This window comes from Mixophyes fleayi, chromosome 3 (genome assembly GCF_038048845.1).
Source record: "Mixophyes fleayi isolate aMixFle1 chromosome 3, aMixFle1.hap1, whole genome shotgun sequence".
Classification (NCBI taxonomy): domain Eukaryota; kingdom Metazoa; phylum Chordata; class Amphibia; order Anura; family Limnodynastidae; genus Mixophyes; species Mixophyes fleayi.
In genome coordinates, this window is record NC_134404.1 from 197,582,405 (window position 1) to 197,605,696 (window position 23,292).

General features: G+C 40.1%; 1 protein-coding gene across 1 annotated transcript in view; it reads right to left on the minus strand.

The window, feature by feature from the left end:
* MAN1A1 (mannosidase alpha class 1A member 1) overlaps positions 1–23,292 on the minus strand; it is a 191,747-nt gene that overhangs the window by 52,652 nt on the left and 115,803 nt on the right. Inside the window, exon 5 of the mRNA XM_075202996.1 lies at positions 9,364–9,458. Coding sequence (XP_075059097.1) covers positions 9,364–9,458 — 95 coding nt within the window. The remainder of the gene's footprint in view (positions 1–9,363; positions 9,459–23,292) is intronic.

Consider the following 23,292-nt stretch of genomic DNA (forward strand, 5'->3'; position numbering starts at 1 on the left):
ACCTTAAGCTAAATACAGATAGCATGAAACAAATTACAAAAACAATTGCCTTATATGTGAACACACTCATATACAAATTGTATGCAAAAGTTTAGGCGCCCCCTGGTCAAATTGTATGTTTCACTGAATCTTTAAGAAGATAGTACAACCTTTGCGCAGGGTTTAAACTTAAGCATATTTGCATTTTTTAATGCACAATTACTTTTTATCCTCTGAGTTTAACTGTCAATCTAGCATGTGTCAATGTTTGGGATCCCTGTCAGTCAGTACATACAAATACCTCCTTTGGCAAAAATTCAAGCTTCCAAACATTTCTTGTAGCCAGCTAAGAGACTTTGCAGGGAAGAGTGAGAACACATTCTTAAAGCAAAAATCTTCTCTCAGATATATTACAAAGTCTTATTCCATCCACTGCATGTTTGAGACTTCACCACATTTATAACATTATTCAAGACTGGGGACTGTCAAGGCCAATCCATAACCTGAATATTTCACGGGTGATTTAAAGGTATGTTTGAGATTAGTGTCTTTCTGACATATCCAGCCTCTTTTTGGCTTCAATATCTGAACAGTATATTTGACATTAGCTTCTAGGACTTGTTAACATTTAGTTTGCTACATTCTCCATTTAATCTGAACCATGGAAGCCAGACAATTCTCAAGCATATAGATCATACTTCAAACTTTTCCTCACTGGCTTCAGGGAGATCCCAGGGGAGGTGGGCATGCGGGGGCTGGGCTTGACGAATCGTATCATTTTGGTCCTGCCCCTAAATGATTGTCACAATTTTGTCCAATTACAGCAGGGGGTGGGGCTAAGATGACAATATTTGCATCATTAAGCCCCTTACCTATTGGGGGGGCGAGAACCGGGAGATTGCCCTGCTCTCCCAGAAATGCAGGAGTCTCCCAGACATTCCAGGAGAGTAGGCAACTATGCATTAAAGAAAAGCAGCTAATGAATCTCTAGAGACTGAAGTGTCTTTTACATTTCTGTCTCCATTACTGAAGTCATGTTGTCTTACCTGTTAGTCTTTGATTAAATCTTGGTCTCCATGAAAATGGCCACCTCCATAGACATCAAAACATGGAAATAGGACACAATTACTGAACTGTGCCATCATGACACAGATGGCAAAGCCAACCATGTCTTGTACTGACTCAGCATCAGGGAGAATGACGAATGTCATACACTTTTGGGAGTGAGGGAGATCACCCCTATTTCAGGAAGTCTCCCTGAGAGTTGGCAAGTATGATACACATATTAGAGATGTTCACTGACCCCCGTGTTCTAGTTTTGGATCTGGATTAACTTCGTGTTTTGGTAAAAACGCCCTCATGTGTTTTGGTTTTGGATCTGTATTTTTTAGAAAAATTGCTAAAATCACATTGCATTTTTTTTGTTCCTACATTATTATTAACCTCAGTAACACTAATTTCAAGTCATTTGCAGTCAATTTTTACCACCTCACAGCACAGGTCACAATATTATTTTCATACACTTTCGGACAAATACCGCAGCGACCTGACTGGATGCCAAGCGACAATGACACACGGCAGTTCCTAGCACATGTAGGAAACATTGGCACACAGCAGTGGCAGAAAAGCAAACTGGTGCAAGATGGAATTGTGCTTGGATCATTAAAAAAGTTATGGTTCATTTGAGAGCTCCACCCGTTTCTTGGATAAATGGGGTAATTCTACAGCTAATACATGGCAACGAGCACCGGCTACTTTGAATGGTTTCAGCACCTTGCACAACACGGAAAGTTTACTTCACTGCACGTGACTAAAATACACCCCCCCCCTTTTCCAATGTCATGGCTTGTGGAGAAAGCATAGATGGCTTTTTGCTATTCCTCCATACGCAGAAGCATATACAGAGTGGAATTCCACCTTGTCACCACCTCTTGCTTCAGTTGATGGCAGGGCAAATTAAATTGCTCTTGTAGCTACTGCAATCTCCTACACGCTGTTGCCGAATGTCAGAAATGTCCACATATTTTACGGGCCACAGACTGCATCTCCTGTACGTTCCTGTCATTTTTCAAAAACCTCTGCACCACCAGGTTTATTGTGTGAGCAAAACAGGGAATGCGAGGGAATTCACCCAGCTGTAATGCTCTCACAATATTGGTTGCGTTATCAGAAATGACATATCCTGAGGAGAGTCCAAGCGAAATATGCCATGTTGCAATGACATCCCTTAGTTTTTGTAACAGATTATCAGCTGTATGCCTCTTAGTGAAGCCGGTGATACACAGAGTAGCCTGCCTCTGACAAATGTGACGTACTTGGTAGATGCTGCTGCTGTTCATGCTGGTGAAGGTGAATCACCAACCAAGTGGGCTGTCAGTCATATAATGTTTGCCCAGTTCCGCTTGTCCACATATCTGTGGTTAAGTGTACAGTGAGTAGAATAGCATTTTGTAGGCCAATGATTACATTTTTACGAACCTTCTGGTAGAGGTGAGGAATAGCTTTTCTAGTGAAATGGTGTCGTGATGGAATTTGGTAACGGGGACACAAGACCTCAAGTAACTGTCTAAAACCAGCTGTATTAATAGTGAAAATTAGACGCAGATCTAATACTAGCATAGTTGCCATGGCGTCTGTGATCCGCTTTGCAACTGGGTGACAGCTTTCATAATTGCTTCATCTTGCAAAAGGATTTTTTAACAGTCAATTGTTGTAAACTACTAGTAGTCGTCTTTTTGGTCTGCTTCTGGGATGAAGATTCACCCCCAGCAGCACAAGCGCTCAAGAATTCTTCTGAGGAATCCAGGATAGTGGAGGAGTCAACTAGCCTTACCAACTTGGACGCAGGAGTAACTCCGATCTCTACTGAGGATATTGAGGAGGACGGTGTTGTGGGGGTAGATTACATGCGTTGGGATGTAGGTGAGAAGGGGACTAGCTGATGGACTGTGTTGTTATTTTTTAGTGTTTGTTCCTTTTAGGATAACCCCACCTTTTCAAGCACCTGCTTTGAGCCTATAAAGTGATTGAGCAGGTTCCATTTCTGTATTTGTCTGAGAGGCATGTTGGTATCAGTAGCCAAGCGGGTGTACTGGCTCTAAATTGCTGTTTGGAGGCTTCTGGGGTACCTCTTTGGTAAGTTAGCTTTCCATTTAAAAACACATATGTATGGACCAAAAATATGGGACGCTCACTGTTTAGTTAGGACCACCCTATTAGCAAAAGCGCCATGGAGTGGCGGTGGCTTTGACATACACTTGCAAATGTGTGCAACTAAGACTTTTGCATTTTTATCTATAGTAGAAATGGCAGGTCTTTTGCTGGCTATAGCAGTGTGCTGGGGGAATTCTGTGTGTGTTTGGTCCTTTTAGGATAACCCCACCCTTACAGGCACCTGCTATGAGCCTATAAATTGATTGAGCAAACTTCTGTATTTGTTATTTTTTTTTAGCATAAGTTTCTGATTTCCCCAACAGCTTGCCATGAACTCGCTTCAAATGGCGTAACATGGATGAAGTTCCTAGATGGTTAAGATCCCTACCTCTACTGACTGTGGCTTTACAAATGCTTCAAATGGCTAGACAACTGTTGTCAGGATTTGGGAAAAAATAATTCCACACATAGGAGGTGGATTTTTTGGTCTTATGTCCAGGCATGACAATGGCTGCCTTCTTATCACGTGCCAGAACAGCTTCCACCGATGCAGGACTTACACAAACAACATCATCCTCATCAACATCCTCATTAGCGTCCTCGTCAGCTACAGAAATGTCCCCCTCATCCTGTTGCAATTCCAAAGTGGCATCCTCAATTTGTGTATCACCGGCTACACTTGGGCTGTTCAGGCACACATCTGCAGAAATGCTGAAAGGGGCCTTCTTAATGGGTACACTATCAGACAGGTCAGGATTACACATAGCACTCGTGGATAGACTCTCCTCAGGGATTTGTGTCATTTCTGAATCTGAACATGTTTTCCTCTAATGCCTTGCTGTTTTCTTCCAGCTCGACTTTTACACGTAAAAGTATTTGGACACCAATTTTGGAGTCCGAATGACAAGGTCTAGCACTCTGAGAAAGGTGAAGGCCTCATTCTTTCCTTGCCACTGCGTGTGTAGAATGGCACGTTGGCAGTTTTTTTCTTCTGCAAATAACTTTGCCTGGATAACAGGTCTTTTTTTCTTGACCAAGGTGAAAGGTATTTTTTTACATTTTGGTTTCCCTGACTTAAAAACACTAGGCACTTTAACATAGACTTTACCAGATGACGTAGAGGGTTTACTATCATCATGACTGGCACCAGCAGCTGCTTGGTGCTCCTGCTCTTCTGTGCACTGCTGTGAATCCATTTTGATAACACCGTACACTTTGACTGCAAATTCAGAAGACCAAGCCTGCCAGCCCTAGTATTTGTATTTCAGCAATGACAATTAGCAATGGAGCTCTCCTGAATGTCACTGGAGACTGAAGAACACTGCTACCCCTCCTCTTTCTATTCTACCTATGATGCTGCCCAACTGCTCTACAGACTGCCAAGAACTGTGCTACCACTTCTGTGTCCCTATGTGAAATGGCGCTGGATCGCCGTGGAGGACGGTACTTCTCGAATCCAACGACGATGTAACGATGACGCTTTGCCTCGTTTTCAATTCCAGGGGGGCGCGAAAGTACCGAGCCAGCTTGGCTCGCTACTCAGATATGCTAAGTTCGGGTGTGTTCGGTTCTCGGGGGAACCGAGCCTGGGCAAAATAATACGTAGATAAATGCAACATTTAGGGGGGTATTCAATTGTTCCTCGGGGCGCCGCCGGAATGAGCGCGTTAAAACGATTACCGTTTATACGGTAATTACTTTCATCTCGCAGCTCCCTGAGCTGCGCAGCGAGTAACTCTATAAACGGTAATAGTTTTAACGCGCTCGTTCCGGCGGCGCCCGGTGGAACAATTGAATACCCCCCTTAATACATTTAACTAATATCACTCCATTTCACAGGTACACTCAACATCCCCAGTCAAGTAGACCTTCCCACATCTTATCTGGATTAGACAAGTTTACCATAACTTCCCTTTTTCCCCAGAATGGAGGGCACACTTCTTTAGATAACATGCAATTTGACCAGGGGTGCCCAAACTTTTGTATATAACTATATATGTAATTAATATATCCACCAATATTTTGAAATCTGAGAAAAATTCATTAGCCTGGATATAATGTTGCCTAAAAAAACCCCATTAAAAAAACATTTTATATTTGGCTAAACTAACCGAAGACAAACAGGTGCCAATATATTCAATTCTGATATCATAATCAAAGTGCTTGTGCAGCCATATCTCTGTATTGTCCTACGGGGCGTGGGAGGAACATAGAGATGTGATGGACTACGATGGCAACCACAGCTGCATCCACCCCTCTGAGCTTCGTCTGTTCTGTGTGCTGTAAAATCTTTTACTGATGCGAAAGTACTAGAGCTGGACAGAAACTAAAAGTGCAACAAAGCAAGCTGATCCTGTGCTTAGGACTGTGGGCGCAGCTAACAGGGTCAGAGCCTGTGAAGGAGATGCAAAGGCAGGGGAAAAGAGGATATCAAGGGCTGGGGTGCTGAAGGCAGACAAGAGGAGGGCACGAGAATAGGAGGGCCCTACTTGTGGGACCCTACAATCTAAAAGGAAAGGGGCACACTACACAGGAAACACAAAGGGGGTTGAGAGGAAAAGGGACTATAAACAGTGAAGAAGGATCAAGAAGAGGCAGGTTGAGGATGGGATAGATGAAGTTAGGCAGAGGAAGGGTAAACTTTCCTGAACAGGTGGGTTTTAAGGGCTCTTTTGAAGATTTGCAGGCTTAGGGATAGCCTGATGGAACGAAAGATATTATTCCAGATAAGGGGGCAGCATGGAAGAAATCTTGAATGCTGGAGTGAGACATGCCATCTTAAAACATTAGAAATAATCCCAAACTTTCTCAGTTGGAGATACCCTTAGGGTCTCCATAATTCTTCACCCCAAGCCAAAATAATTACCAAGTAGTCCTCCGCCTTGCTAACAACCAGCCCTGGCCACAGCACCCCTGTGAGATCATTGTGGCACCCCACCCACAGTTTGGGAACCACTGGCTTAAGGTATTTATGTTACAGAGATGAAGGGTAACAGACAAGAGTATGGTTATAGCATACTCACAGACACACAAAGTGCTGTTCTCATTAAATTATTGCATGTCTAAATGCAAACTACCTAGCTAATAGTCTGTACCTACATTTAAAGTAAATACATAAAAATTATGTGAGCCTAAACTACAAAAAACTATTTATATATGCACAAAAAGCATTGCTGCTTTATTACATATCCAATGAGCAACTGAGTTTTGAAAATATGTGGCTGCTTTGCTATACAGCTTTGACTGCTTAAAGTTGCATTACCACCCTGATGATGCAACCTTTTAAGTTCACCACTGTAAAAAGGGAGTGTGCGTGTTAGGGGGATGGGCTTATACTTGTGATAGGGGTGTGTTAGTGTGAGGGACCTAAGAGCCCCTGTGTAGAACAGAAGTAGTTAATCTTCAGTCTAACTGGCAGTGTTGCTGTGTTTATTTTAGCTTTTTTTTTTTATGTTATTTTCTTTATATTTACATTAGACCAATACAGTTTTGGGATTGTTTTAGCAAGGCTTTATGTATTTTCAGTGGCAGTGCTAAAAAGTCTGCTTGCAGAGTTCACCATTCAGTTAGGGAGCCATTGTTTGACTTCTTTTTAACATAACCCCCTTTATCGCCTCCAGGAGCTCTCCAGTTCATGTGATAAACCTCTCAATACAAGACATGGCCACAAGAGAAATGTGGGGCAGTGGATGTTAAAAGTGGTAATTGTCACTCCCCCCCCAATCCTTAAATCTGCAGAGAGGAATAACACTCCCTGTGCAACGCACATTTAAGACATCAAGTACAAGTATAAAAAATGGTGGAGTGCTGGAACCAGATAAAGATAAATACAAAATGCTTTAATAAAAATATTGATTTAGAAAGAAAGGACTCATAATATTGATATAACAACACTTAAAACATCACAGTAACTAAATCTATAAAAGGTGGTGTAAAGTACATCCGATGTGACTTATTAAATGTAAAAGGAAAGTTCCTCAGACAATTTCTCCATAGATGAAAGCAGGATAAATAGGACTAATTGGATAAGGAGCAGTATCAGTCCGTTAATGACATAAGCTGTGGACATGGAACCCTTCAAAAGTATAGGAGCAATTCACAGCAATGGTCTAAAGAAGATGGTGAGATTAATTATCCTTCATGTGCTGTGTGGTCCTTCACTTCTGTAGGAGATTTAGAGGCAATGGAAGTCCTTTCGACAATAACCATAAACGCTAGCGTTTAAGCAAACCCCGGGGTTTAAAGTCTGTGATGAATTTGAACAGAGCCCAGTAGAAAGTCAGCTGACGTGTTTCTCAGCTGTGATAGGCTGTTTCATCAGAGACAAACATTTAAGACATTACTGGATGTTACAGTCCCTTCAAAATAGATTTTGTTTTGCACCTTTGCTGTACATGTGATGAAGAGGCTGCTCTACTCGAAATAATTAAATACTGAGAAATCAAAACTATTTAACATATTAAATCACAACACTAAAGTTAGTTAAACCAAATTAAAAACAAATTTTTATCTACTCATTCCTTAAATATCAGAAAAAAACATTTTAAGAACATCTTGCATAAGTTGCCATATTTCTGAGAAAGCCTGTAGCATGTAACTACCACTTTCCGGACACAGAAACTACTCAGTTACTACTTAAACCAGTGGAGTGAAACAGTGAGATTTCCCTTGCAGACTCCAGATCCGAGTCTCTCTCCGCCTTTTCACCGTGCAGTGTATTTTGCACCACATGCTCTTGCTCGACCCTCTCCGGGCTTCAGCTGTGCAAGTATTTTTAGACTCTCCATGTAGCGGTCATGTGAGGAGGGGAGGTGAGGTGTTGGGGGACTCTTGGCGTACATGTGTAAGCATTTATTGGCACATGGAGGGGGGGTGGGGTCTGAGTGGCATGTGGAGGAATTTTAGAGCAAGCAAGGACATGTGGGGGTGCAGAGGCAATTTTGGGGCTCTAAATAGTTCAGGCTGCCCATCACAGGCTTAAACTACCAAACCAACAAATACCTAAACAAACGCATGTCATTTTGTACACACAGTTCCTGGGAGATATTTATCTGCAAATAATGTTTAGAGTAATTACTTTTATTGTAAGTACATTTTTCTACCCAAACTTTTAGCAACAAAGTTTTGAACTTAAAAACTTTAAAATTCTCTACGGCATGGGGCAGGTTGGGTGTGAGTGGTATGGGAGCTAAAAATATGATTTCAGTATACTCTCTCAAGAGCCCATTCTTCTAAAATATACACTACTTCACAGTACTTTATACAGTTGCCTGCACAAATCGAGCAAATATATAAAAACAAAATATAGCATCAAAACTAATGAAACTATATGAAATTCAATCCAGGTAATGTATGAAGAACGGAAATTGTCCTGAAAAATAAACAGCTTTACACTTTGTCCATAAAGAGGAACAGAGTATTTCTAAACTGATTTATAGCAAAATATTTTTAAAACTGACCTGGCTATAATCTACATACAAAATTCTAGCAGCAACAAAGAGGATGAAACGTATTTTGATTTCATCTGGTGCTCATAAGAACTTACAGTACCGGATCCATAGATACGAAACTAAATCACATCAAATAAATGCAATGAAAAAAATCATTGCAGCTCTTATTACAGTTAGTATATTCATCATAATAAACTGAATGCATGAGTCAGGCAAAGCAATGGCAGTGAATGGGGTAAATATAGAGTACATTTTACATGTGCTTTTTAATGTCTACTTTACAGTTCAGCAATATCTTCAAGAGCAATGTTAATACTTGTAGGTATCATTATTTCACATGGCTACAAATAATGTCTACAGACTAACCAACAAAACAGCTTGCATTATTTAATCGGAACAGATTAATATCAAACAAGATCTGCATGTAGAAGATAGTACACATGCATACAGCTTATAAATACCTAGGGAAATGTCTCAACTACTCATGATTTATATCATCTTTATTATAAGTGTTGCTTCAGACTTTGTTTTAGTGTGCAAAAAGTCACTCAACATCTTGGACAACACAAAAGAAATTACCACTGGCGGGTAGCCCGAAGGCCTTTGGTACATTTTCTGGCACTGTGACAGCTCTGCCTCAGAGCTTAAATCAATGAACAACTCTCCTCTGAACTCTCTGTGTATAGCATGACAGAGTGATCAAAGGAACCTAGTCATGTACATGGAAAATGAGGTACCATAAAAAAGCAAAATGAAAATAAAATGCCCACAACAAATTTACCTCTTAACATTTAACAGCGCCCAAGGGATTCCAGTTGGAGTATTGAAAGCAGGCAAAAGTTTCTCTCCCAGTTCTATAGCTTTTTTTCGAAATATCTGTAAATAATAAAAACATAAAATCACAGTCCATATAGCAACAACAGAAACTTGCTTAACAGGAAAGGACACTTTGTGATATTTAGAAGACCACACACTTCAAACATGTTTCACAAGGGTTTATTGTGCAGAGTCACATTGAGAAAAATGGTGGATTGGAACCAGTCCAAGATCTTGATATTTAGGCAACTTTCTCCAAATTGACTACAGACTAACCAAAATCACCAATATTAATTTACACCCCAACAATATGCAATCCTGCAGTAATCACAGTAATAAACAGCATAAGCCTATGAAAGACCAGAAAGCAGAAAACCACACCTTTATTTATATCAGACACTTGTTCATTTCTGCTTTTCACTAGACTTAAAGAGGGAGTCCCATATCATGGAATGCTTTGCAACAGTTATTACATGGACAACCTAAACAATTATATGGGTTAATGACACACTGATCACTATGGAGCACTATTCTATTTGAGCCTACAGGAATTTCATTTTATATTGGTCATACACACAGTAAGTATATCGGGTGTCCTTATGACTGCGGCTAGAAACATACAAAATAAATATGTTGTAATAGTTTGGGTACATAACAAATTGTGCACCTATGTTGTAGTAAACCCTTCTAGAAATCAAGATAAAAAAAAATCAACTTTAGTTAATTTAATCAAATTAGAGCATTCTTGCAGAACTATAGTACTCAACATAATAATGTGTAGTGAAAAAAACATGCTTTAGACCAAAGCGCAAGGACAACTTTAATCTTGGATGGGCTACAGAGTAGATGAGTATGGGTTGGAAGGGAGTGCAGTCTTCATTATAAAAACGTCAAAAGCACTGAACATTCAGTTTCCCCTGTATACCTTCCAATGTAAATATTAGATGGCTGTATAAATTAAACATTTTTATGCAGTCATCTAAAATTGACATTCATACAAATATAGGAAAAGTTGCCTAGTTTACACAAAGTGGTTAACATTCAGTAGGAGCGGATATTGTTTGTCTGCCTTCTCCAAAATCCCTTTATCTCCTTAGAGCCCCTCTGGCATACCATCATTAAGGGTATGGCCAGGAGTATGAGGAACATATGACAGTAGGTACAACAAACTACCTTAAGCTTGCGCATAACCTGTCCAGATGGATAGCATAAAATTGTCCGATACATACGCCTTACAATGAATACCACTTTCATACTGCCGCCCCGGCAATATCCCGGGTTGTTAACCCGGGATATTGTCGGGTCGGGCGGGTTCATACTGCACCTGCCCGACCCGGGTTTTAGAAAAAAAAAGTGTAAAAAAATGTTTTAATTAAAAAAAAATACATAACAAATGTTTACTTAACTTATTTTCAGCCAGCGGTGTCTCCGGTGCGTTGCCGGCTGTCAGGGGGACCTCTGGGTACTAAAATTACGTCATTTCTCTCCGGTGCGTTGCCGGCTGTCAGGGGGACCTCTGGGTACTAAAATTACGTCATTTCTCTCCGGTGCGTTGCCGGCTGTCAGGGGGACCTCTGGGTACTAAAATGACGTCATTTCTAGTCCATTAGAAATGACGTAATTTTAGTACCCAGAGGTCCCCCTGACAGCCGGCAACGCACCGGAGACACCGCTGGCTGAAAATAAGTTAAGTAAACATTTGTTATGTATTTTTTTTTTTTAATTAAAACAGTTTTTTACACTTTGCCATTTTTTTTTTTTTTACAGTATGAATGGTGAGACCCGGGAATTACACGGGTTGCACCATTCATACTGCAGGCGAGCGGGGTCCAACCCAGGAATTACCCCTCGCAAAATCCCGGGTCTAAGTCCCGGGATTTTAGACCTGGGATTTTATGGTTGGACTATTCATACTGCACCAAGACCCGGGTTTTTCAGCGTGCCTCTGCAAAAACCCGGGTTTTTGGTGCAGTATGAATGGGGTATAAGGCACTTGTGCCAATATCTCCCTTACTTTTCTGAATTATTTAATAGCCAATTAAGTAGAAAATGAACAGTAGCTTAAGGGAAAAGAAACAAAAGCAGACATTAATAAGAGAAAGAAATCCAAGGGGTAGATTCAATTAATTTTGTTCTTTAGAACGTGGGGCGCACATTATTACCGTTACTATAGTAATTTTAACACCGATTTCTGCTCAGGGAGCTACGAGCAAAAATCAGCATCGAAATTTCCGTAATACTGGTAATAATGCACAGCAATTACCATAGTAACGGTGTTCTAAAGAACATGGGAATTGAATCTCCCCCCAAAATGTGATAACAGGCAGTACTTTGATCTGACCAAGTCCAAATGACTGGAACATTTCTGAACAGACGGACAAAAGATACATTTCATGATCTATCAACATATTTATGTACTGTGTACAGATCATTACCATCAGCTATTTATATAGTGTCACTAATTTTGCAGCGCTGTACAAAGCTCTAACAGTAAATCAGCCTAGTTTGCAATGCAAAATGGCACACATCGTCGTTCTGGAATTGTCATGTTGCCTCATAGCCCAAACAGGCAATAATAAAATAAGAACCCATAAAAAAAAGAATTTGTTTATTATGAAGATGTAATCTATTAAGTCTGTCAAAAAGAAACCGTGTCTGAGGTTCTGCACCTGGCAAACTGATGGGACCAGACATGAAACTAAACAAGATGTATTATTTTGTTTTGCAATGTTCAGAACAAACACCCATGAGACCACAACAGGAATCTTGCTATCAATAAAGAAAGAAAAATGAATAGACGGTCAAGTTATTTTTCATAACTATTTATTATACTTTAGTATCAGTGATTCCATGGGTTTGGGGTTCACCTCTACTCACTCTAAAAAAAAAAAAGATAGCAAATACAAAAGGAATTTACCGGATAACCTTCAAGTTATTTTGTATACAATCACCATAAATCTAAGTTTAAAAAAATGGTGTTATGAAGACTTTCACACTTGTGGTGTATCTGAAAATTATGGAGACTATATTGCATATAGGGAATGTCTGCATATAACAATCAGTAAATGTCAAACAAAATGGCATCTGCATACTATATACATACACACATATAAAACACACATATACACACACATAATGCATCGCAAATTTGTGCGTAGCTGCAAACAGATTAGCGTGCCCATGTTGACCCCTGCCGGAATTGCCTGAAATAGGCACTTTATCCACGCGCATCAATGTGTCTTGGGCACCAATAACCCTGCCATCCTTCCTTGGACCACTTTTAGTAGGTACTATCGACACCATAGTAGGAACACCCCACAAGACTTTCCGTTTTGAAGATACTTTGAACCAGTTGTCTAGCCATCACAATTTGGCCCTTGTCAAAGTCGCTCAGATCCTACTATTGCCCATTTGTCCTGCTTTCAACACAACTGACTGTTCACTTGCTGCCTAATATATGCCATCACTTGACAGGTGCCATTGTAATGAGAATGTTAGTCACTTGTCAGTGGTTTTAATGTTGTGGCAGTTCAGTGTAATACATTATCTATCTATGTATAGGGAATACCATGCCTAAAATGTACTAAATGTAAAACAGACCTCTTTCACCACACTGCCCCAAATATTATTCATCTTATTAACGTGTTTGGTATAGAAGCTAGAAAGTAGGTACTAGAAAAAAACAAAAAAAACTTGATCATGCCTGTGTGAATTACTACACCAAAAATCAGCATTATCCATTACTGGGTCCTATAGGAAGGAGAAAAAGTTTTAGATCAGAGCATAAGGTACCATATTAAGATCCCAAAGTGCTACAAAAGGCTTGATACAATGTATATATTTTTTTTTTTTTTACTGCCGGGAAAAAAATGACAGACAATTAAGTTCATCAGATGTCTTTTTTTTTCCAGGAAAACAACAAGTGCAGATTCCTGAAGATTTAGGGTAGTGAGAGCAAATGAAACACATACCATACTGCCCTAATTTATAGAATGTTTGCATGTAGTCGTTTTTTTTTTGCTGTGGAGTGTGGCTGTGTGTGTCACTTTTTAAGCCTCAGCCTTTGGAAGCTGGAGTCTGTGTTGAGCACAATTCATTCCAAGTCTGAGAGAGACACTCCCTGATCTTTAAGTCTTGGATTCTGTCACCATTCAAGATATTTCCTTGCAGTATGTGTAAGCCTGATGTACTGATCTAGAGAAGTTGGACTGTGATCCTATTTACTATGACCTGTTGAAGGTCATGCATATGCCACCTTGCCAAGGAACATATATGGTGGATGAATACAGTAGACAGACAATTTCTTATTGGCACCTTTTGAGGATACTGGTATGCTATATGTTACATTTTTACAAGTCTTTCGCATAACAAAAAACAAGAAAATCATCTGCTGTGCCCATCTGCACTACTAGGAATTGTAGCTGTTTAGCAGGCATCAGATGACTTTTCGCTGTATCGATGAGCCAACCATGTCCTTTCACGAATGTCATCACTTGGATTGTTCTGTGCCTGGCTATGTGTTCCAACTTTCCTGTTACCAGTATGTCGTCCAAGTAAGGCCATATAGTGATTCCTTATTTACCGTCATAAGGACTACAGCACACTGGTGAAAGTCTTTGGAGAAGTGGACGATCCAGACACATGAACTGGAAGTGCTGACACAATACAAAGAATTTGAGAAACTGATGATGTTGAGGAATAATAGCAATGTGGAGATAGGAATCTTTTAGATCTATTGAGAGATTGGAGAATGGATTATACAGAACACATGACGTATGTAAGTGAATTGACTGAGCTACCTCAGATCTAGAATGGTTTGGAAACCTCTTGATGCTTTATTTACCAGGAAAAGCTTGGAATAGAAACAAGTGTATTTCTGCCTCGCAAGGAAAGGAGACATTCCTTTTTTCTTCATCAATATGTGTATATTGATCCATAATGCATTCAGTTCCTTGGGACTCTGGATTTCACAAATGTATTCCTTCGGTGTACAGAGGAGTACTCGATCTGCGTACCCTTTGTTGATGTCAAGACTACAGTGATCTTGAGTGGTAAGCATCCAAGTCTCTGTATACTTTGAAATTGTGCACCCAATGGATTCATGAAGACTTGCCTTCTTTCTTCCTGAAGAATGAAATTGCGGCTTAAATCTGGTGCCAAACTGACTAAAATGCTGCTTTCCTTGCCAACTGGTTTGTGCTTCTCTGAAGTGCGGCAAATTATATGATTTACCTGCATTAACTTTCTGAACCATTGAATTCAGTTGTCTCCACACAAAAAAAAAGCTCCCAAAAAAATGAAAGTGTGGTTAAATGTTTCTTTCACTGTGGGTCTGCCATCCATGGATGCAGCAATAAGGCTCTCCTGGTGACTAGTGCTAAAGACATGCTTCTAGATGAGAAAGTGATTGTATCCAATGAGGCTTCACAAAGAAAATGAATTCCCTTTTGCCTAGTTTCAATGCTTTTAAGTGATTACTGTCTACCGATTTTCCTTATGAAGGGTCTCTGTCCTACTAAGTGCCCTGGATGCTAAAGCCATAGCTACTCTAGTCTTAAGTATTCTTTAACAGAAACTAAAGTTTCTTAAAGTGACTTTCCTTTTTCTATCCATTGGATGCTTCTAATGGATTAGTGATTGTTGCACACAACGGACTAAAACTGTATTAACTTTGCCACTCTATAGCACTTAGTATGTACTCCTTTCAGGTTGAAGACGCTTCTATCAATTATTTTAGGATTAAACTGATGCCCGCTCATCTGTTCAAATTCTTTATTAATTATATCTTTAGTAACTGTACTATAAATACTACGGGCCTGAGTCATTAAGGAGAGTCAGGGCAAAAAAAGTAGTACATTTGATCCTGGACAAACCATGTTACAATGCAAAGAATGCAAATGACTATTATTTTGCATGTAAGAAAAATACTGGCTGCTTTTTAATGTAGAACACAAATACTTGACAGATTTATTTTTACACTGAAATTTAAAAGTTGATATAGGACATGCTCTACCCCAACTATAAATCTGTCCCCACATTTTAAATTTACCTCCCCTCCAATGCAACATGGTATTGCAAAGGTGCAAGTTACTTTTTTTTTCTGCTTTGTTCTCCTTAATAACTTGCGCCCTATGGCTTTACTTTTAAGACCATGAAATAAGGGAATACTGGAGATAGGCCAGGACTGGGGTATCTTCTATTCCCATGGTTTTGATAACATGTTTACATAGAACACTCACCACACCGGGGTTAAACATCTCTGCTAGATGACCAATCAAGCTCAATAAGAAAACGCAGAGACCCACCTGCACCCGAGGGATCAGGTTGTTCATCATCTATGTAAATACTTACGTGATGTAGGTTTCTTATGCATCTGTATATTCCATAAATCCGCTTTTGTGGCACACTTATCTTGCATAGTTGTCATCAGCCAGAAAAGTAAATCATTTTTTCAGGGATTCAGCAATGTCTTCTTTGGGTTGAGGGATACAATCCAAACAAAGCCCGATCATAATCCTCACATAAAAGTTTATCACACCTTTTGGGGGTGGGCTTAGGTTCCATATTGTAATAATTATGTTGAAAACTAAAAGGTCCTGTAGCAAAGCTTTTGCAGCATTACCCGCAGCTTCATACAGCACGACCCAGAAGTGACTTCATATAAGCGCCAATGACCTTCTGCCACTTTTTATCATGTGTGAACTTCTGGTACTTTTTGTTGTGCCCACAAAGAGTGGGCATTTGGACCAGTCTGTGTAGCCGCAGACTGGTCCGAATACCCATGCTTATCCATGTACACTGCCGAAAGCACCTACCATAGGCACGTGAGCACCAAAACAGCACAATGGAGCAATGGAAGAAGGTGGCCCAGTCTAATGAATCACATTTTCTTTAAATCATGTGGACAACAGGGTGTGCGTGCGTCGTTGACCTAGGGAAGAGATGGCACCAGTATGCACTAGGGGAAGAAGGCAAGTTGGTGGAGTAAGTGTGATGCTCTGGGCAATGCTGTGCTGGGAAATCTTGGGTCCTGGCATGTGGATGTTACACTGACATGTACACCTACCTAAACATTGTTGCAGACCAAGCACATGCCTTCATAGCAATGGTTTTTTCTGATGGCAGTGTCCGCTTTCAGCAGTATAATGTGCCCTTCCACACTGCAAAAATGGTTCCAGGAACATGGCAGAGAGTCAAGGTGTTGACTTGTTCTCCAAATTTCACAGACCTCAATCCAATTGAGCATTTGTGGGATTTGCTGAAAAAAAAAAGTTAGAGCCATGGAGGCTCCACCTTGCAACTTACAGGACTTAAAAGATCTGCTACCAACGTCTTGGTATCAGACACCACAGCAAATCTCAGAGGTCTTGAGGAGCCCACACCTTGGCGGCATGAGGGGAACCTACACATTATTAAGGAGGAGTTTTTAATGTTGTGGTTGATTGGTAAGTCAATAGTGTTGCTCCAGGACAATTAAAGCAATTCAACATTACATGTAAAAAAATATGAATCAGCACTCTAATCTTCCTAAAAATACAACAAATAACTATTTCTATTGGTATTACAGCAGCAACACAATCCAATATATATATATATATATATATATATATATATATATATATATATATATATATATATATATATATATATATATATTTTTACTAATTGTGCACATATTATTACATCATCATAAGGGACCAGCTACAATTACATAACCCTGTAAATCATAGAAGGCCAAACACTAAGAGGTGACAATGCTCTGACAAGGAAAGTCAGTGAGCATGACCATATGCCGATAAAAAGAAAAAAACATGTAGCACTCATCAGATGAGGTGAATTTCTGGATGTGTTGACAACTACTTACATTGAACTCACTACTCTCATGCAGAGCAGGTAAATGTGGAATGCGGAATGCTGCTCAAGTTTGTTACATATTTTGTTGCCATGGTTACAAACATTGTTCAACATTTTAAGATATTCACATATCTCCCAAACAGTAATAACAGCATTGTACTGAGTCTCTCAATGACAATTTTGATTTTAAGGCATTATTTGAGTTGTGGTACTTATTGTAATAATTTTACTTAACTAAAATTAATTTCATTTTGTATGAAGTTAACCTTTCAGAGATTATTTATGTGTGTGTATTATGGCACAATCATTGTATGGAGTAACACGTGTGAAGCATACACGTTTAATACACTTAGAGGCATATTCAATTGTCGGGAAAATCCCGCAGCGGAAAAACTAATACAGATAATACAGTAATTTGTAGCTGGATTTTAGCTCGCGGCTCAGGGAGCTGCGAACGGAAATCCAGCGAGTAAATTACCGTATTAACTTTTTCCGTGCACGATTACCGTAATAACGGTAATCGTGCGCGGATTGCGGGATTTTCGGCAATGCCGCCGACAATTGAATATGCCCCTTATTGTTTTTATTAAATGCACAGATTTGGTGGTGTGGGCACAGAGAAATTACACGGTATGCAAACAATACAGAGAAAAGGTGATCAATATTTAGACTATTCCAGAAGAGCGCAGCTGCCTCTTCAACGAACAATTCCCTACATCAACTGGTAATCAAAACTATCTTTTATCCCATACCCTGTGTTAAGCGTCAAGCATCTGGTTCCCAATTTTCCTATAACACTTTGCTGCTCTAGGTTTTGTTCCATACACAGTGCTGTCATTATATTAATGTGAGCTGAGGTATGAACAAGACAACACTACTTTGCATATAAACTATCCTCTGAAACAGACTACTTGCGAGCAGTGATTTGCAGTAGGCTGCTGGAGAGAACATATAGGTGCTGGGATGTGAAACTGCAATTAGATGCTCATCACAGTAAACACTGCGCGCAGAAGGCACATTCTTGCACTCATAAATTTGACACTTTTAATTCTAATGCTATTTAGTGACTTCGTGCCATGACACATTAAGCAAATTGCTTCTATACCTATGTTTGTTTTGGACAGATAGAGGCAGGTAGCAAGCAACTAGAACTAAAGCTTTGCAGGCTTTCCCAACATTTAAATTGCATTTAACTGCTGACTGAATTTGTATTAAAAGGGCACAATCATCAAAACATTGCATTATTTGCATAATAAAAGCCTGATAAAAATTCCACCTGATTTTTGTCAGAGCAAAAGACCATTTAGGCCAGGGTTGCCCAACACGCCTTTAAATGTGGCCCAGAAGGAGTTTTGGTTGTGGCAAGGGGGCAGCACTGTTAATGGAAAAAAAAAAATCCTGCAAAAAAAAAAAGAAAAGAAAAGAAAATACTTACCTTGCAGTCACGTCAGCTGGTACTCCGGCTCCCTCCCTGGTCTCCTCCTCCGTGCGGTGCTCGCAGTGAATGTCGGGCGTGATGTCATCACGCCCAACATCCATTGCGGAGCGCAGCACAGAGGAGTCACCCGCGCGAGAAGAACAATCAGCAGCACAGAATTGGAGAAAAGAAGAGAAGAGGACAGGAGAACAAGCCGATTAAAAGGTAACTTAAGGGGGATTTTTTTTATTATTTCAAGGGACGCTGACCAGTGAATAAAAGTCACCTGGTCCTGGAGCATCATGGACCTTATCTCCCTGCTACATACTTCTACTTGTAATACTAATGGGGCATTATATATTATTTTCTTTGGCCCATTATAAGTTATCCCTTAGCTAACATAGTGGTGTAATTAGCAAAACAGGTCACAATTTAGGGTCACAGTGATGTATATGTCAGGCACCGCAGGCCTGGTCAGGGCACCCTGATATACAATGCCTGGCTTAAATGCACTTTATTGATATTGCATCGAAACAATACAAAAAGTGATTATAGTATAATAACTAGTGAGGATTTTTTGAACAGGGCGATTGAAAGGTAAGTATAGGGGGATTTGGAATGAAAAAAAAGTGATTATATATATATATATATATATATATATATATATATATATATATATATATATATATTAGAGATAAGCGGGCTCGGATTCCGCTAATCCGAGCCCACCCGAACAGTGCGGATCCGAACGGGATCCGAGCACTGTTCGGATATTTCCGGTGGGCAAAACATTGAAAACGAGGCTCTGTTGTCCAAGTCTCGCGTCGAATCTCGCGAGGGGTGGGAGGGAGGGCCCAGAACAATTCCATCTTGTACCTTTTTTTTTTTTGGCATTATGTGCTCAAGTTACCTCTGTGCAACCTTTTGGCCTAAAAACAATATTGTGGGGTGTTCAGAATAGACTGGAAATTAGTGGATATGATTGTTATTGAGGTTAATAATAGCGTAGAAGGGGGAAAAAAAAACACAAAACTGGTTTTTAGCACTTTTTATGTTTTTTTCAAAATAAATCCGAATCCAAAACCTTAAATCCGAACCAAAACCTTTCGGCAGGTGTTTTGCGAAACATATCCGAACCCAAAACCTCAAGCAAATACAAAACACGAGACACCAAAAGTGGCGGGTGCACATCCCTAATATATATATATATATATATACATATACATATACATACATATACATATATATATACATATACATATACATACATACATATATATATACATATACATACACATATATACATATACATACACATACACATACACATATACATACACATACACATATACATACACATACACATACACATATACATACACATACACATATATATACATATATATATATATATATATATATATATATATATACATATACATACATATATATACATATATATATATATATATATACATATACATACATACATACATACATACATACATACACACACACACATACATACAGGGCCACCATCAGAAAACGTGGGGCCCAGTACAAATGAAGCAGACAGGGCCCCCCGATGAACCCCCCCTCTCCCCATGAAATACCTCCCCCCCGATTACCCCACCCTATGAACCGCCCCCACCAACGCCAGTAGCATTCAAAATGTTTTCTAATAATTAGTTGAAATAAACAGAAAAATAACATAAAAAGGGTGATAATAACAGTTCTTTAAAATATACTTACCGATATGGCTGTCACCGAGACAGCCAGGCTGAAGACAGCATCGGAGACGCCAGGACTGGAGGACAGCGGGCCCCCTGGTAAGTGTGTGCCGCGGGGCCCCCTGGTGCGCCCGGGCCCGGTACCCCCCTGATGGCAGCCCTGTATGTATAGATATATATATATATATATATATATATATATATCACTTTTTTCTCATATATATATATATATATATATATATATATATATATATATATATATATATATATATATATATATATATATATATATATATATATATATATATATATATATATGTTAACTATGTTTTCTATGGTTTTTTGGATGATCTGCTATCGTCATTGTTAGTGTATCTTATGCGCGGCCCAAACCAACTCGTCGTCTTCCAATGTGGCCCAGAGAAGCTAAAAGGTTGAACACCCCTGATTTAGGCCCACCTTAATAGCACACATACATACACATATACACACACAGCAAGTATTAATACTGAGCAGAGCAATCCATATGTACAGCATCAGTGGCGCACGCAGGGGGGGGGGTTTCTGGAACCCCCCCCCCCTCCGTTAAAAAGTGCCCTAGATATTGGCACTGTAGTATTCAGCAGCCGCGGCGCTGTCTAAGAAGCGTCCGCGGTGGTGCTGTGTATTGTATACAGCACCGCCACGGACGCTTCAAAGACAGCGCCGCGGCTGCTGTATACTACAGTGCAGCGGAAACGGAGGATTTTTTTTTTCTGGGGTGGAGGAAACCCCCCTTGAAAAATCCTCCGTGCGCCCCTGAGCATAATATGGTCCCTTCATCTGTACATCACAGAGGAGCCTCGTGATTACAGGTCTGCGATTAACGAATATTAATTATAAACTGAAACCTGTTCATTTGCATGTGTCTACCTAGAAATACTTGGTGTCCAGAAATGCACTAGGCTAAAAGCTGTTTAATGTCTGCATCACTTAGTGTTTATTCACTCAGAGATTTGAAAAGAGTTTATCTAATTTACAAATGGGCTAAAAACTGCCGATGACACAGGGATAACCGATCCCCTTGACACTTGCCCCTGACCAATCAAACCTGGCTAAAGGATACAAGTTAGTGCTCTGACAATTCTGCATGCACGAATATCATAGAATCAGGTTATGCCTAACTTTAAATCGCTTCTCGGCCTTTTGGCGAAGATCAAGTGTCATATTCCTGAGAAGTCAAAAAACTGATGGGTGGAAAGGCTACCTTGAGGACAAAAGCATCTGAGCCTGAGGCACTGTGTGTGCCCACGGTAGTTTGGGCTAGAGGTGCCTGAAAACATACTGGTGGAGTGAGAATGGATCTTCACAACTGCAGAGTGAGGTGCATGTATCTGCGCTTCTTGACTCGGATACCACTTTTTTTATTTCTTTACCCTGGCCTTGTGGCTGGGAAAGAAACTTTTTATACCTACTGTGGGCCTTTAGACAGACACTTTTTATTTACAAATATACAGCAATAACTTTGATTAGCCAACTACTTATTACTACAGTCTTGTTGGCATCACTGACTGGGTGGGTTTATGTAAAAATGCAAACTAGCCCTTCTCCGCGACCTTAACACTAATCAATTCTGCAGTGAGACAGTTTTGGTATTGCGATTTTATAGTATATTATATCTATCTCTACATATCTATCATACCTGCTTGTCCGGGAGCCTCCTGGAAATTCCAGGACGCTCTCGGACAAGCATGTACCCTCCCGGACACCTGTGGAGGCAGGGCTTAATGATGCGATTGCACTATTAAGCCCCGTCCCAACTAGTCAGGGACGGGGCTATATCAATGGGGGTAATATCTGCACTAATATCCAGTAGGTCTGAATTGGCTGCCGTAGAACGGGGATAGTGTAAGGGGGGGGGGGGGGGAATCCCTCCCCCTGTTAGAATGCAGAAAACCTCAAGTAAACTCAGGAAACCGGGATGGGGCTATGGTGACGCAAAGGTGTGACCATGCAACCCTTCACTGGAGAGCGGTACAATAATGAATGTCTGCAGGCAACAGTGTAGCATGGTAGAGGTTCCCTGCAAGTTTGGGGTTGCATTTCAAGAAATGGAGTTGGGGATTTGGTAAAGATTAATGGTGTCCTCAACAGTGGGAAATACAGGCAGGTACATAACAATCATATCCATCATGCAATACCATCAGGGAGGTGTCTGCTTCAAATTTATTCTGCAGCAGGAAAAGGACCCCAACCATACAGCCAATGTCATTAAGGACTATCTTCAGCATAAAGAACAACAAGGAGTCTTGGAAGTGATGATATGGCCCACACGGAGCCCTGATCTCAACATCGAGTCTGTCTGAGGTTATATGAAGAGACAGAAGAACTTGAGCAAGCCTACATCCACAGATTATCTGTGGTTAGTTCTCCAAGATGTTTGGAACAAGCTCCCTACAGAATTCCTTCGAAAACTATATGTACAGTCATGACTAAAAGTTTGGAGAATGACACAAATATTTTCCACAAAGTCTGCTTCCTCAGTTTTCATGATGCCAATTTGCATATAATTCAGAAGGTCATGAAGAGTGATTAAATAAATTGCAATTAATTTCAAAGTCCCTATTTGCCATGACAATGAACTTTATCCCAAAAACAACATTTGCAATGCATTTCAGCCCTGCCACAAAAGGACCAGCTGACATCAAGTCAGTGATTCTCTTATTAAGACAGGTGAGAGTGTTGATGAGGACAAGGCTGGAGATCACTTTGTCATGCTGATTTAGAACAACAGACTGGAAGCTTTAAAAGGAGAGTGTTGCTTGAAATTATTGATCTTCCTCGGTTAACAATGGCTATCTGCAAGAAAACACATGCAGTCATCATTGCCTTGTACAAAAAGGGCTTAACTGGC